General features: G+C 39.8%; 1 protein-coding gene across 1 annotated transcript in view; it reads left to right on the top strand.

Annotated features, from left to right (window-relative positions):
• The window catches only part of ENPEP (glutamyl aminopeptidase), a 36,708-nt gene extending 21,084 nt beyond the window's left edge, over nucleotides 1–15,624 (top strand). The window contains exons 8-20 of the mRNA XM_069855502.1: nucleotides 1,879–1,944; nucleotides 3,357–3,422; nucleotides 4,662–4,813; nucleotides 8,376–8,455; nucleotides 9,051–9,178; nucleotides 9,292–9,347; nucleotides 10,173–10,323; nucleotides 11,074–11,147; nucleotides 11,243–11,344; nucleotides 11,455–11,625; nucleotides 13,455–13,595; nucleotides 14,405–14,483; nucleotides 14,733–15,624. Of these exons, the coding sequence (XP_069711603.1) occupies nucleotides 1,879–1,944; nucleotides 3,357–3,422; nucleotides 4,662–4,813; nucleotides 8,376–8,455; nucleotides 9,051–9,178; nucleotides 9,292–9,347; nucleotides 10,173–10,323; nucleotides 11,074–11,147; nucleotides 11,243–11,344; nucleotides 11,455–11,625; nucleotides 13,455–13,595; nucleotides 14,405–14,483; nucleotides 14,733–14,879 (1,413 nt within the window). The 3' untranslated portion in view covers nucleotides 14,880–15,624. The remainder of the gene's footprint in view (nucleotides 1–1,878; nucleotides 1,945–3,356; nucleotides 3,423–4,661; nucleotides 4,814–8,375; nucleotides 8,456–9,050; nucleotides 9,179–9,291; nucleotides 9,348–10,172; nucleotides 10,324–11,073; nucleotides 11,148–11,242; nucleotides 11,345–11,454; nucleotides 11,626–13,454; nucleotides 13,596–14,404; nucleotides 14,484–14,732) is intronic.
• Nucleotides 15,625–16,004: the final 380 nt, after the last annotated feature.

Here is a 16,004-nt window from a genome sequence, read left to right as displayed (position 1 = left end):
TAAGAATCATAGAATCATAGAATGGGTTGGGTTGGAAGTCATAAAGGTCATCCAGTTCCAACCCCACTGCCATGGGCAGGGGCACCTCCCACCAGATCAGGCTGCCCAAGGCCCCATCCAACCTGGCCTTGAGCACCTCCAGGGATGGGGCATCTACAGCCTCCCTGAGCAACCTGTGCCAGTGCCTCACCACCCTCATCATGAAGAACTTCTTTATGTCTAGTCTAAATCTTCCTCTCTGCAATTTAAAGCCATTTGCCTTCTCCATGTCACTCCATGCCCTTGTAAAAAATCCCTCCCCAGCTTTCTTGTAGCCCCCTTCAGGTCCTGGAAGGTCGCTATAAGGTCTCCTCGGAGCTTCCTCTTCTCCAGGCTGAGCAACGCAAACTCTCTCAGCCTGTCCTCATAGCAGAGGTGCTCCAACCCTCTGATCATCTTTGTAGACCTCTTCTGGAACTGTTCCAACAGTTCCGTATCCTTCTTATATTGAAGATTGCAGAACTGGACACAATATTTCATGTGGGGTCTCACAAGAGCAGAATAGAGGGGCAGAGTCATCTCTCTCAACCTGCTGGCTACGCTTCTTTTGATGCAGCCCAGTTGGTCTTCTGGGCTGTGAGCACATATTGCTGGCTTATGTTGAGCTTTTCCTCAATGACCACCGCTAAGTCCTTCTCCGTAGGGCTGCTCGCAATCACATCATCCCCCAGCCTGTATTGAAACCACAGAAGAAGTGACTAATAGACAAAACTGAGGAACTGAGATACCATAGTGCATACATGTTGCTTTATGATCACCATTAATCATAAGGGGCTTTATGATTACCACTAACAGATATCTGTTCTAAATTTCAGTTAATAATTTTTGAGCATAATTCATGGCAAATATATTGAATTACTGTATCAGAAAAGAATCACCTGCTGACCACCTTGACTCTGCACCAACAGTCTGGTGAGCAGTCTGAGGCATATCTCTTGCAACAGTCCCTCCACTGTGACAACACTGTGCAGCAAAGTTTTTCTCAGACACAACACATATATAGAGGAGGCAGGATTTACAGAGAATTCAGATACCAGTCTGGTTTTATGGGACAACTGGATTTTTAAATCACTCATAGCATTAGGCTTTCAGCTGCCCTCTTATTTAGTTCAGAAAATGAAAACATGCTAATCCTAAAATCATATTCTGTGCTTCAGATTGTGTTTGCATTGCTTTTGTTTTTCATCACTTTGTGACCACACTTTTCTTCATTCCATGTGACTCTCTGACTTCTTTCTCCTGTCTTCTCTTTGTTTTTTTCTTCTTTCAAGGACCTAACTGTTGGTTTTTTTCCGTGACACCTAAGTAAGTAACTTCACTGATACCAATTCTACCCTGCTTCAGAGGCCAAAGCTTTTACACTAGTCTTCAGCAACACTCAGTCTGATGGCATCCTCAACATGTAAAGTCCTAGACTTGAAGTATTTTGGGAGTTCCCTACCTGTTGGGCTATCAGGCTTGTGCAGCTGGATGGGGCTAGTTCCCCAGCTGCCCTCACCTCGGTCCTGTTCAAAATGAAACAGGGCACCTTGCTCACAAACAGGTGGAGTGGCAGGGCAGTAACCCCCAGCAACAGGGCTTGGAGATCCTTCCACTGGCACAGCTGAAATTAGAAGTGGGTGCCTGATCACAGCTGAAGACCAGCTCTCACACCCAGAATTAAGCTCCAGCAGACAGGCATGCCATGCCACAAAGGAATCAGTAAAAACACTTCCTTAGTCTGATGGATAGGTTCTATTTTTACCCTATAAATTATTCATTCACATGTTTTCTAGGTGAACAGAAATTCAGTGTTAGAGCAGCATGGAATGACCTTCTCACCTTTCCCTTTGTCCTCAGGGTGCATCCATCCTCAGAATGCTTCGAGACTGGCTTACGCCGGAACTCTTCCAGAAAGGCTGTCAGGTAAGAATGGCAGCAAAGCATGCCAGAAACACAGCCCATCCTCAAGTGACGGTAGTAAAGCCCTTATTCAAAAGGTGAATATCAGAGATTCCAGCATCAGTAGCGAAAGTATTTAATGCATTTCAGTACTGAGTGGACAAAGTCAAGGGGACAAGTCCCATGCTCCTACAGAATCAGGAACGTGAACTACATTAAGATTTGATAGCCTAAATTCATGGCAGCTTTTAGAAGAGAAACCTCCTCCACACACTACTTTCCTGCTGCCAGCTAGGATCCTCTCGTACACCTGTAAAGCATGTCTGCAGCATCACACAGCCACAATCCTCCAGCCCACCAAAGCCCACTATGCAGGGACAGTCTTACAGGTGTAAATGTATCTATGTCCTGATGCAGGGGCACCAGCCCTAGAGAGCTGAGGTAGGCTTTAGGGAGTAGAAAAGTAGAAAATATCGCACAGTTCATAGTCCTTTCTCATGGAGAAAAAAACGTGATATTGCAAAATTATAGAAAGTTAAAAATGGGAAAAAGGAGCCCTCCTAGAAGGAGAAAGGTTACCTGCCCTTTCCTCTGAACTGACACCTGTTGTTCTATGAAGAGTTACAGCACAGATTTACTGCATTTGTTCATACCTACCACTCTCCTGGAGAGCACATTTATGGGCTCCTACAAGACAATTGTATTTTTCTTTACTTTTCCTTTGATATATTCAATCAGATAGTTCCACAAGATGAGAAAATACAGACACCTTGTCCACAAGAGATGAACACTTCCCCTCTACTCAACCTTCAAGAACATTAAAGTAGGTAGCTGTGGCTAACTGTGAAACGAACAGCACCATCTATTGACTAAACATCATCAGGGTCCAGATTAACAGGGTAGGAAAGCATTTGTTAAACAGCCAGCTAAGTCATAGGGCAGGAATAATGTTTAGGAGGTGCAAACACTTAGCTGAATACCAATATGCCTTTCAATAGTAATTTTGATCACAGCTTAGAGCTGACTAGCTTTTCCTACTTCCATTCTGACTCCACAGCTAGTGAAATATCCTAAAACATCTTCCTCCTTCTGAACAACTTCTTACATGATCAGAAATTTGCAACAGGTTATGCTGGTGTCTCTGCAGACAAAATTCAGAGAACTCTTCAAGTTCAAAATTATTTGTCACACTAGCAAATGCTGATTTTTAGTATCAGGGGATGCATTTGAAAGCAAAGGAACTTCAACAGCTGAATTTTGATCTATATAACCTCCTGCTCCAAATACTACAATCCACGGATAGCTGCTCTGTACAAGTGATCTGTACTGTCTGTACTGTTTTGTATTTTTGTACAAGTGAATATGTGCATGGTTTTCATAGGGAAAAAAAAAAGAGAAAGACCAGGTAGTATTTTCAGTCTTCTTCCTCTCTCTAGGCATATTTGAAGAAACACCATTTCCAGAATGCCAAGACAGAACAATTTTGGGAAGCTCTAGAAGAGGTACGTTTTGCAGCAACCAAAACCTTTGCTAATAAATGTTTCATATCTCACCCACTCATTTCAGTTTCCCAAACTTTTTCTATTTTGTAGCTTTTCCGTCAATGAGGGATCATAATTTAGGCAGCCTCCCAGTATATTCCAACACAACTGATTTCTAGCAAATATGTATTATTTCCTCATTTTTTGCCACAAGACTGTGGGAGCGGAATAACAATCTGCTACTGAAACATTCCTCTCACAACTCAAACTAATTTCATAGATGAAAATACCCCTCATCCACCACACATATGCACCCCACATGCTACCTTCACTCTATCCAGACTGAGCTCTTTGAAAGCTCTCAAAAGTAATTTTGATGCTTATCTCCATTTCTCACTTCTGAGTCCCAGTTGGGTCATTCTCTGTGCCATCATTGTCTGATCTTTCCGTTTCCTTAAGGCTGGGCTGTTTTCATTCCATCTCATTACCTCCAAAAGCCCCCTTGCATACTACCACGTTCTTCCTCTGATAATATTTCCTTTCCTTCTACCACTGCTGACACTCACGCAGCCCAAGTTATGCTTTTATGTGTCCTTTCAAGTTTCCATTTTCTCCTTGGTCTCAGACTTCTTCCTGCTCAGCAGGATTTCTTCCTGCTCTCTCTCCTTTGTGCTCTGCATCTTCACATAAATCTACCTGGTCTGAAGAAGGAAGGAGTGATCCTAGCTCCTTTCTCTCATGAGTGGCAGCCTGGGGAGGCAGTGGCAGCTTTCTCCAGCTCCAGTCCCTAGGACAGAAGTTCATAGTCCACATAAAGGATCACATTTTACAATAGCACAGCTGCTGGTGGTTCATACAGGCTCCTCCTCCACACTCAAAACTTGTATGCTGCAAGGAGTCTTCTTGCTTTAAAAAGTCTCTTTATATCCTTTCTGTCCAGTTTGGTTATTTCCTCAATAAAAAATTGAAATATCTTAGAGCATGCAAGGGGCTTTTCCTCAGTATGTCTTGTCCATGTTACTGGCTAGTCTTGTGGCCACCTACTTCTCATTTCCTCTGTCCATGTTTAAGTTTCCAGCTCATTCCTTCTTTCAATGACAGGCACCATAAAATGATTTAATGGATTATTTTTTTTTACTGAATCTGCTCTTTCCTCTGCCTCTTTCTGCTTTTCTTCGTCTCAGTATCGGAGATATTTGGGTTGTTTCCTACTTGGACTGAATTTACTTTTTCAGTACAACCTTCTCCCATTGTTCATAGGCAAGTAATAAACCTGTGAAGGAAGTCATGGATACATGGACTAGACAGATGGGCTACCCTGTTTTGGTGATGGAAAGTAATTCAGTATTCACACAGAAACGTTTTCTCTTGGATCCTAATGCAGATGCTTCTTATCCTCCTTCTGATCTTGGGTAAGTTCCAGTGGTAAATCTCTATCCAAAACACATAGAAATATCATACAAATACTCTCTCTAATTCACATACAAATAGGCAGGGTTACACCTGTTCTTGATAAACTTACTCTCAGCATTTTTTTAAAAAAGAAACCAGTAGGAAGTTAGGTACAAATATTTCAGATTTAGGACAGTGTTAGCCCTTTGTCTCAGGGTTTCTTTCTCAAAGACAGCAGAGTAAAATTGGACAACATCATTCAGATCTTATGCCCATGCACAAGCTGCTCAGATAATTGCAAGTCCTCTTTTGAACTGCTACAAATTATAGTCTGCTAAAATATGGGAAAAATTATCTCTGTCCAGAAATACCATGATCCAGGTATTTTATACTACAATAGTTTATTCCTTTTCCTATGTGGTATAGGATCTATAATACATCACAGCCATCTACACATATAATACAGGGTCTTCTCTACATGTGCAATAGCTAGTCATGTATAAATATTTATCCTCATAAAGAGCTATTTTTTTCCTATTTAACTCAGGGTGGCATTGTTTAATTTTTACCATCTAGAAGACAGTTATCTAGTCAAAGCTAGCCATCTTGGGCTCTTATGCAGACAGACGGCTGCAGAAATTAATCTACCTATTCAAGGCAGATGGGATACTGTATAGGAACATATTTGTTAACTAACAGATGATTAATCTGAGGGGAGATGGGTGGGTTGGGGGACCTGAACAGAAAACTGGCCCAGCTGCATGTTGATGTCAACCAGCTGAGTAACTCTCCTGAGCTGGTATTGTGTGTATTCTTAGCCAACCCCAATTTTGAGGCAATACAACTTTGCCAACATTTCATTGCAAAATATTCAAGTTAACTCATATTATGAAGGTTTCATTCCCTGAACCAGCCCAATACAACTAAATCAGTAAAACTTGCCTGTGTGAACTGGAACTAAATCTACTCAAATGTAGTTTTCCATTAGGTTGTACTAGTTATTTTAACACAAACAGCAAGAACAAGGAGAAAAAAAGAACAAACAGTTGTGGCCCTTTTATTTCAATCTGATTAAAAAGAAAAAAACTTAAGCAATGAGAAAGCCCACGATACTGGCAGTTTTGGATAGGTATCAAAAGATTTGGGATGATATAATTGCTTGTGTATTTGCAATGTTGTTTTCTTCTAACCTAAACAGAAGAGTTTGCAGGCTTCTGAAGCAACTCCAGCTGCAACCTACAGCTCTGTGCCATCTGAAGGCTACTGTTACAGATTATTCAGGCAAAAATACTTCTTTCTGTTAAAAATCTTGACTTAGTGCACTATGCTCTGAGGTAGCAGACTCAGGTCTTATAGTTCATGGTCATTTGTCGTTTCTTGAGTAGAAATCCCAGCACTGTTCCTACCTTAACCTATCAAGAAGCAGAGCTATGCACTGCCCCTGCTATTCCCAAAGTGAGAGTGGAAAAGGTTTCTGCATGTGCAATTTTTATAAATTACTTAGAAATAAAATGCAGTAGTACTTATTATAATGCTGATATTATCTATTCTGGGACAGACTAACTCCCTTGCCTAAAAGTCAGCCCACTGAAAATTAACATCTTCCATCCTCACAGATGGAGATGAGGACATTCCTGAAGAGATCTTACCCCACCTGGGACTGGCTCATTTCATGTCTGAGTGTGGGGTTTTGATTTAAGCAGTGAAAACTCCAGGCCTTGTGTATGCTGAACCCCACAGGGATAGCCTTTTGAGCTGCTTGCTTGTTTCAGTCTTGTTTGGCTTGAGAGAGTCCTCTCCTGCATGATAGCATTCAAAACAAATAACTTGTGCTCTTAAAATGGTGTTGCCAGGCGAATGTGTTAGCTATAGCATAGCATGTCAGGAACATGTCCTCAGCAGGCACTGATAACAGGACACAGCTATTGTATCTTCTGCTCAGGAAAAGTAATCTCAGGAACATGTGAAGAAAACTAAATAAAACCCCCCTCACTAAATGCATTGACAAAACCAGTTGTTCTTTTTATTAAAAAAAAAAAATCTCTCATGGGCTTTCTCTTGGAAAAATACATTATTGGGGTTTCTGGCCAAACAATAATCTCTCTAAATTCTATGGCAGTAAGCTCCATAAGAGAAACAGTAAAAACTAGACATGTATAAATCGGTTAAGATATTTTTGTTTAGAAGATACAAAACAATAGCTGATCTTTCTTCCTGGAGGCAGCAGAAGAAATCTTCATTTTGAAATGAAATCTTCATTTCCTGGCAGTTAATGAGCATTCACTTAATTGAGAGTTGTAAAGATTACTCAGGTTTTCCTGTAGTGCTGGTCTCCAGGAGGTTTAAGATGGAAGAAAATTTCCCTGGCATGGCCTATAGTATACTAACATGAAACAGCAGTTAACAGCTCAAAAGGGCTTAATGATTTTAGCAGCCCTGTGCAGGTGGCTGTGCAGCTATACTCAGAAGATGCTTTGCCATCCTACTTCCCTGACCGTCACAGCCTTGGCCATGGCTGCTTTCTGGCCCAAATGTCTCAGCTTTGTCCTGGGCATACCCTGGACTGAAGACCCTGCACCCACTCACTAGAGTTATTCAAGGAATTGAAGAGCAAGAGATAAGGTCACTTTTGGCTCCCAGTGCTTTATAATGGAGAAATAGACTGGAAAAGGCAAAAAGTCCTATTGACTGTATGATAGTGGTCACTAAATCTCTTCCAGTTTTCCCATCTGTAAAAAAGGTTTCACAGTACTTAACCACTTGTTTTGAGTTAGCGTTTCAAAGATTAACTGGTGTCTGTGCAAAGCCATAGATCCGTCAACATTAACAGTGCCACCAACCATCCCCATATAATCATCTTTTACTAAATGAATTGCCTTTTACCCTGCTAGATTATTATCTCACATGACAGGAAGCTACTCCTTGGTGGGGCTGTGTGTTCCAGAGCTGTGGTAACAGCTACACAGTTTATCACAATGGAAATTCATTCACGTGATCTCTCTCTGAGTATGGGTAATTATTATGCTTTCCAGCATACAGAGTCACCAAAAGGGGAAGATTGCGTTCAGAAGGATACAGTCATAGAAGTTCCACTGATTTTAATAAAAAAAGGAACCAGACCAAGACTTAACTTTAGGCTCATTATTAACACTGTGCCATATCAACTTGACTAATACATCAACGTCAGACCCTGGACAAAATCTTACTCCACTCCCTTGCTCAGTCCACTAGATGCATTTTGACAACTACCGATAAATACAAAGTATTAAGACAAGCTGCTGCTATTCCCCATCCCTAAAGTGTGAACGTGCTCAGACAGATCACACTTTTTATTTAGCGTTTCAGGAAATATAACTGCCCCAATCATACCACACTGATATCTGACATTTTGTTGCCTGAAAAACATCTTTACAACTTAAACAACTGCCATTGGTATAATGCTGTGCTTTGTTACAAGAGATATTTGGTAAATACATATGTAAATAAGCACACAGCTTCTTAAAACAAGATCTAAGCATTAAACTTATTTTTGGCATTTGCTTCAAATGCCGTTTAATTTTCTTTCTCTGTAAATAATTTTAGGTACAAGTGGAATATACCAGTGAAATGGAGAGCTGGGAGTTCAACAGACTATACTTTCTACAATGCATCAGATCCTGCAGGTAAACTTCCCCTGCTCTTAAAAGAGTAATGAATGGATAAAGCTTTTCAATGTCCTTAAACATGAGTGCTTGAGTAAAGTCTCAGCCTTGTAATTCCTTTATCTATAGATACAAGAATTGAATCAGGGAGGAGTACAAGGAGGAAAACCCTTAAAAAGTTATTTGAGATAAATTGAAAAAAGAAACAAACAAAGGATAGAATATGAGAACTTTAAAACTAACAGTAACCATAAAGGTGAAAAACCTTTTAAGAAAGATTTTGCAAGAACATTTTCTCTGGAATTTTTTACTTTCTCAGTGACATTAATTTTCTCCACCCTCACCCTAATCACGATGATCTCCATTTTAAATACAACAAACTAGCTGGCCCAAGTAATTACTACAATTCACTATTCTAGGACAAGTGCTAGTATTCATTAAAATCTGTAATAACTCATCTTTACTCACAGCTATTTATGAAATAAAAAAAAATTAAGGTTTGGAACTTATTTTGACATCAATTCAAACCAAATGGCAACTTTGGAGTCAAGGAATCTCCAGTGAGTACTGTGTTGTAGAAGGTGCACAAATCAATCACTCTTTGTTTGTTTTGCAGGAATTGTAATAACATCGCTCCCTAATACTTTTACAAATGTTAATCCAGACCACATTGGATTCTACCGAGTGAATTATGATAGTCAAAACTGGGCCAGCTTAAGCAGTCTTCTGTTCAGCAACCACAAAGTGAGTGTCATAACATTAACCTGTCTGATGGGTCACTTATAGAGGACCGTCGAGGCTGTTTTTTCTGCAAATAGTCTATATATTCTTGGTCACTATTCCCTCTTTTCACACAGGATTTTTCAGCTGCTGATCGTGCAGGAATTTTGGATGATGCCTTTTCTTTAGCAAGGTAAACCAATCTCCTGCAGAGACTTCAACCCAAGTTTTTCACTTTCCATTGCCTATTAATTAGAATTAACTCAACTTAGAGGATTGAAAGAAAATTTCTGAATTTGTTACAAGTCTGAATTTTTTATTGGCTTAAGTTGTCCTTCAATAGGGGCAAATTCAAGCATGCATTGGCAATTTGCAGTACCAATGAAGTTAAATCTCCCCTTTTCCTCAGTGGAAGGGAAAAAAGAGGGCTTTAATTGCACAGGTCATAGGAAGGGGTGGTTTTGCCTTGTAAGTAACAACAACAGAAGCTCTCCAGAAGAAGTTAGGTGTCCAGAAAATCAGAGACGTGCCTACAATGCATAGCATGGTATTATGAAATTACCACCTCAACTATCTTGTTTAGAAACTTACTTGAAACTTCTAACTCTTGTACCCAGCCATGCTGACACAGATAAATTTTAGGTGACCTTCTGCAACAGCCTGTAAGCCTAAATCTCCCCAGTCTTTCAAAGTGTCTCCAGAACTAGCAATTCCTTTTTTGTGTGAGAGGAGTCAATATGTTCCACCGAGAGCTACCCACTTCTGGGCACATTGGGCTCCTGCGCAATGTGAGCAGCCTCCTAAAAGCAGTGAAAGCTCCTGCAGTTAGACATTGGCCGACAGTGATCCTCGGTGTCCTTTTTGGAAAGCACCTCCAAAGTTACATTCCAGACTATTTTCCACCTCACAAAATTTATTATTTCAGACCTTCTAAAGTAAATAGTGTTCTAATATCTTTAAAGAAGCAAGTTCGTCAAATTCATTAAAATAACAGGAGTTATGTTTTCTCCTTCCACAGAGCTGGACTTGTGAGTTACTTTGTTCCCCTGGAGCTCACAAAATACCTAAAAAGTGAAACAGATTATTTACCTTGGCACAGAGTTATATCATCTGTGACTTACCTCGCAGACATGCTTGAAGATGATACAAATCTCTATCCCCGGTTTCAGGTGATGAAGCAAAAAAACCCCATTCCTGTACGGTACCACTGATTCTGACAGTTCAGGATCTGTAACATCAATAATATTGAATTGCAAGTGATTTCCAATGTTGCTGAGCTATCAGTGTTTATGTTTTGTTACTGAACTTTTTAAAAGTGCTGAGAGCTGATTACCTCAGAATTACCTGGATACTCAGTTCAGGACTATGCAGTTGGAGGAAAGAAATTATGCCTAATTATTCTTATAATCCATCACCAGTAGTCACTGTACAGACATCTGTCAGTCAAGGCTGTCCTGCATCTAATAAAGAAGCATGTATAGGGCAGAAACATCCCTGATACCTCTCCCCAGCACGAAGGATGGCTATATCTCAATGTGTCAGCAAGCAGGTTTATTAGTTGACCTAACATGCTGAATATGATTTAATGGTCACCAAAATAAGTATATCCTGAACTCAACATTATCTCTGCAAGACAGTTGTGGCAGTGTGTCCTTGCTGTAACCCAACTTTCATCTGGCAGCACAGATGAGGCTGGAGAGAAGCAGGTTGGCTTTGTTCTACCTGCACATCAGTGTTACAAGCATTCAGGCTTGGCATGCTCTGATGACCTGGAAAGATTGTGCATGGGAGTGCCTGTGTCACTTTTTCTTTAAAATATGCTAGTTCTAAGAAAAATGAAGAAGAATAAACTATGAACAAAAATACATTGTTGTTTAAAGAAATCTGCACAAGTAACCAACGCCCTTTTTCTACCTCAGGAATACTTTCGCTCCCTGGTAAAACCCATTGTGGATCAACTGCAATGGAATGATTCTGGAGGCCATTTGGAGAGGTTGAACAATCTTTTTTTTTTCTTTCTCATATTATTGAGGAGTTCAAAGAAAACTAAGCAAGAGGAAAATGTCTCTCTTCTTCTCTCTTTTAAAGGCTTCTTCGTACGTCTGTTCTAGACTTTGCCTGCAGTATGGGTGACACAGAATCTTTGAACAACGCTTCTCAACTATTTGAGCAATGGCTACAAGGAAAAAAGTGAGTGCTTATGGCTTTTTGTGGCTGGTGAAGAACACAGCACTTCACTTAGTCACAGATCTCAAGCAGGAAAGGGGGAATAATATTCAAATACTGTTTCTTTATTTTAGTGTTTCTCCAAATCTCCGACTGCTGGTATATCGCTATGGGATGCAAAACTCAGGCAATGAGTCATCATGGAATTACATGCTTGAGATATACCAAAAAACTTCATTAGCACAAGAAAAAGAAAAGCTGCTGTATGGCCTGGCATCAGTGAATAACATCACCCTTTTGGACAGGTGATTTAAAAAAGCAAAGATTTTTCTTTCCTTACAGATGCAATTTGTCACCATTTGCTCACTACCCTCTCCTCTCTCCTGTACTGTCATTTTTGACAGATTGCAGCACGAGGAATGCAATACATTTTTCAAGACTAGTTATCTAACATCATCCTCTGAGATTGTACTATAGTAAAAAAAAAAATCCTTGCTCCTTCAGTGGAAAGATATTGAACACATCTTAGTTTCTACACATAATCAACAGCCTCCAGCATCAGAAGAAAATTAATCGTTTATGTTTCCTCTATGTGAAGGGAAGCAGGACTTCCACAGCACAGTTAATTCCAGACCAGGGAAGGGACTTAAAATAAATGGAAAAAATTGGGTTTGGGTGTTAATATTCACCCACCATTGGCTACAGAGGGATTTTGCTAAGACTAGAAGCCTATCTTCTAAGCAGTAATAATTAAGCAACCAATTTCAAGCAATTTTTACTAACAGTTCCATGAAGGCTGACGAACTGTGCAGAGGTACTTGAGCTAGAACCAGAAATATGTATCCATGCTGCCATGGTAGTGATGGGGAGTCCGGATACTGCCCAGGCTGGTCCAGCTGTCACAATGGGCAAGTATCTCCCCAGGCTGCTGCTCCTGCATAGACACACCAGCTCCTTTAACCTTTCTGATAACTTTGTATGTAGTTGTATCATGAGATATGGGCAAACATCTTCACTAAGGCTATTCACCATTTTGTGGGAGCTCTGTCTCAGTATTGTAAGATGGAACAGTCTACGCCCTTTTGGAAGAAGTCCAAGTTTAAACAAGATAAAACAAGGAACTATAGGAGGTTCAACAAGAGTAAATGTAAGAATTAGAGTAATTAAATTAATGGCAAGAGGCAATTGTATTCCTAAATTATTCCGACCACAACAGCCATAATCTGACATGCTTAACACATTAATTAATTAGCTAGATCAGCCTATACTTGCAGAAAATAAAAAATTCCCCCTAAAGCAGGGAGAACCTGTCACTTAATTTACTATTAAAATAACAAGGAATGGGGAAAGAGCAAACAGATTGAGAAAATTGTCCCTTATGTACAGGAAAAAAGACAATCTTTAACCCCAGCAAACAACAGCTTAAAAGTGTTCTTCCACAGCTGCTGCTGTGAAGCTGTGACCACGCTACTCATGTCCCTGCAAACAGGGATGCTGAGGGATCCCCCTACTCTGTCAGTCAAAACCATTTGTGCAGTAACTGGAATTATAACTGCGGCACTTTCAGACATGCTATGTCTAAATAAATGTTAATTTTAATTTTGTGAGGATAAGAGTTTCAGAACAAACAGCAAAGATTTCAGCTTTAGCAAGCCATCTGTGTGTGTACTCACGGTCCCTATAAGATCCTTGTAGCTTGAACAACTACTTTTTTGGCACTTGGCCAAACAGGCTGACCTACTGACTGATCCAATCTTGTTTTCACTACTTGACTAATAATGGGTTTGGGCTGTTTTCAAGTAATTTAGAGGCATAAATCCTACTTACTTTCTCAAGAAATGCCTAACTGCTTAGATTTCTTTCAATACAATTATCTCTTGACACAGCTGTCAGCAGATACTTATGTTTTAGATCGGTGTACTTCACCTTCAAAATACTGAAGACAAAAATAATATTCGTGCTTGAAATGTGATGTAGACCGTTGTGGCAAATAGTTGAGAAGTACAGATATTAGTACTGCATTATTTCTCATCATCATCATCAGTTAAGTCTACACCAAAAATGTTAACTTATTATTTGCTTTCCATGGACTTTCATGAAAGTTTCTCATTGACTCTTATGACATTTCCCTTAGGTATCTGAAATCTGTTTCCAATACCAGCCTCATCAAGACCCAAGACGTGTTCACAGTCCTGAGATACATCTCATATAACACCTATGGGAAAACGATGGCCTGGGATTGGATACGACTTAACTGGCAGCAATTAGTTGACAGGTATGCTGATGAGTTCATTGGAAATTTGAGGTCTACATCCATTTGTGTATCTTGTTACCTGTCATGTTTTTCTATATTTTCACTATACAGCTATAATCTTTGGCCTTTTCATAACTGAAAGCATATTCAATGCAATTATATCCATCTGCTGTGAGAAAGTACTTTGCTGCCGGCTGGAAAACCACTTCTTCCCTAAATGATCACTGCCAATAAATAAGGATTAAAAAGTATGGAAAGCTCTACCAAGGCCAGAGAAATCTGGTTATCACATGGAAATTAGTCAGTCGTGTCTCCAAACTTTCTATTGATTTTATAACAAGAAGATAGGTATAGAAATGTATAGTTTTTTTTTAAATTTCTTCTAGTAGTAACAGCAAGCATTAGACCTACAGATGAGCAGTGGAAGTAACAACAAACCTTTTAGCTTTGCTGCTCCCTATTTGAGTTACTTCTCTCTTCTTTCTAAGAGATTAGTGAGGGCACAGAACCAAAGCACACCTGCAAGCCTACAGCCGTGAACTGGACAGCATTTGTGTTGCTGAGCAGCAATGCACCTAATTTTCAGCCTGAGACAATAAGCCGTTAATAAAATATCCCCCAGAAGAGATCCCTCCATTAGTAAACATATTTGAGAACAGCATACATACTATGTAGGAGTACTATTTTTCAAGTATTTCCAAAAATGCTGAAATCTGAATGCATCTGTTTTACTGTAGCATTGCTAGAAGTTTAAGCTTCAAATAATTACTAGGGCCTTTTCCTTTTTAACAGTTTTGCATCAAACATAATTCATTAAATTATTTTTCTAGATTCACTATCAATGACAGAAATCTTGGTCGAATAGTAACTATCACCCAAAACTTCAACACTGAGCTCCAGCTTTGGCAGGTATGGTGACAGCACTTCTTTTGGTTTTAAGTCAATATATTTAACAATCAGCTATCAGGCAACTTGACTTTTATCCTCTAAATGTGTGAAGCAGTATGAGCTACTGTAAAACAAGGGGAGTAAAACTATAACAGTGCTACTAGCCTGACCTTAAATATCTCTCCCAGCTGAAACTGCCCTGTAAAAAGCCACTTTCCCAATAGCAGTGTTATTTGCTTCATGTAAATTCTGTTCCTCTCTCTTTTCCAGATGGAAAATTTCTTTGAGAAATATCCTAATGCCGGGGCAGGAGAATCACCCAGAAGTCAGTCACTTGAGCAAGTGAAGAACAACATTGAATGGCTAAAAACAAATAAGGAGGAAATACAAACGTGGCTAGAACAGTTAGGCTCTTAAAGTTTTGCTTTGTTAAAAATACCAGGAACTCATTCTGGGCTCTCAGATCCTCAGAGATATTTAGCAATGTGAATGTCTCACCTAGGTACCTTAGAGGACCAAGGCCTAATGATTTTTCTACACTTGGGACACCACTGCTAGAGCAATGTTTGTGTACTTGCTGATCCCAGATCTCGCCAGTACTTGTATCCAGGAATAGCTTTGTATTTTGAGATTAATTTGACTGAATGAACAGGACAAATGTTTAAAGTTGCAAAAAAAGCAGAAGTGATGGCAGAGCTGGACTCCTCGCTGATCAAGTTGGTCTCACTCCTTCCACGTGCCACTCTGGAAAGCTACTTATTGTTTCACACACAAGTGTATCTACTATACTCAGGGATTCCTTTCCAAATGCACCTCATAGGACCTTTCTCCTGAAGGAAAGGGAATTGAGCAGTAATTTTAACATTGTCTGAAAATCATCCCCTATATTTACAGCTGTAAAAACTCTACATTTGGGATTTAGCTTTGCATTCTGCTACTACAGAAAGGCCAGTTAAGTTTCCCTCTCCACTGATTTTTTAAGTTTAACTACCAGTACACAAGGGATTGATATTATCATCTTATTTTTCAATGTTATTAGTTGGGATTCTGTAGCTTGGGGTAGGGGTTGTCTTGGTTATTTTTGTCTTATTTCTAAATCTTCTCGAAAGAATAATTTGTAGCAGCCATTACTACAAACAAGACATACTTTACTTGCTGTCTGTTTTCTTATGGAAAAATAAAACATAAAAATCTTACTGGAAATTTCATTCTCTTTCTAATAAAGTGGTAAAAGTGTCTGGCATATAGAAAAGCAGCCGTTACATAGCTGACACTGTGCAGGCAGCAGACATGAGCATCAGTGCTGGCCTTCTTGCCTTCTCTCTAGTCTTCTGGGTGGAAAGGTACCACAGAAGGGAACCATGTAGAACCAGTCCCTTTCCAGATGCCCTGGCAGCTGGACCACGGAGCATCTCACCATAGTTAGCCCTGGGAGAGATTCAGCACAGCTGTCAGAAAACTCTGCAGCAGGATGGAAGGACAGAAGCATGGAAAAACTACTACTCTTCGCCTCATCTTGCAATGCTATTCAAAGGGAAAGCT

Source organism: Phaenicophaeus curvirostris, chromosome 4, assembly GCF_032191515.1.
Source record: "Phaenicophaeus curvirostris isolate KB17595 chromosome 4, BPBGC_Pcur_1.0, whole genome shotgun sequence".
NCBI classification, from domain to species: domain Eukaryota; kingdom Metazoa; phylum Chordata; class Aves; order Cuculiformes; family Cuculidae; genus Phaenicophaeus; species Phaenicophaeus curvirostris.
Note: the sequence above shows the minus strand (reverse complement) of the source record. Positions and strands in the feature narration are given on the sequence as shown.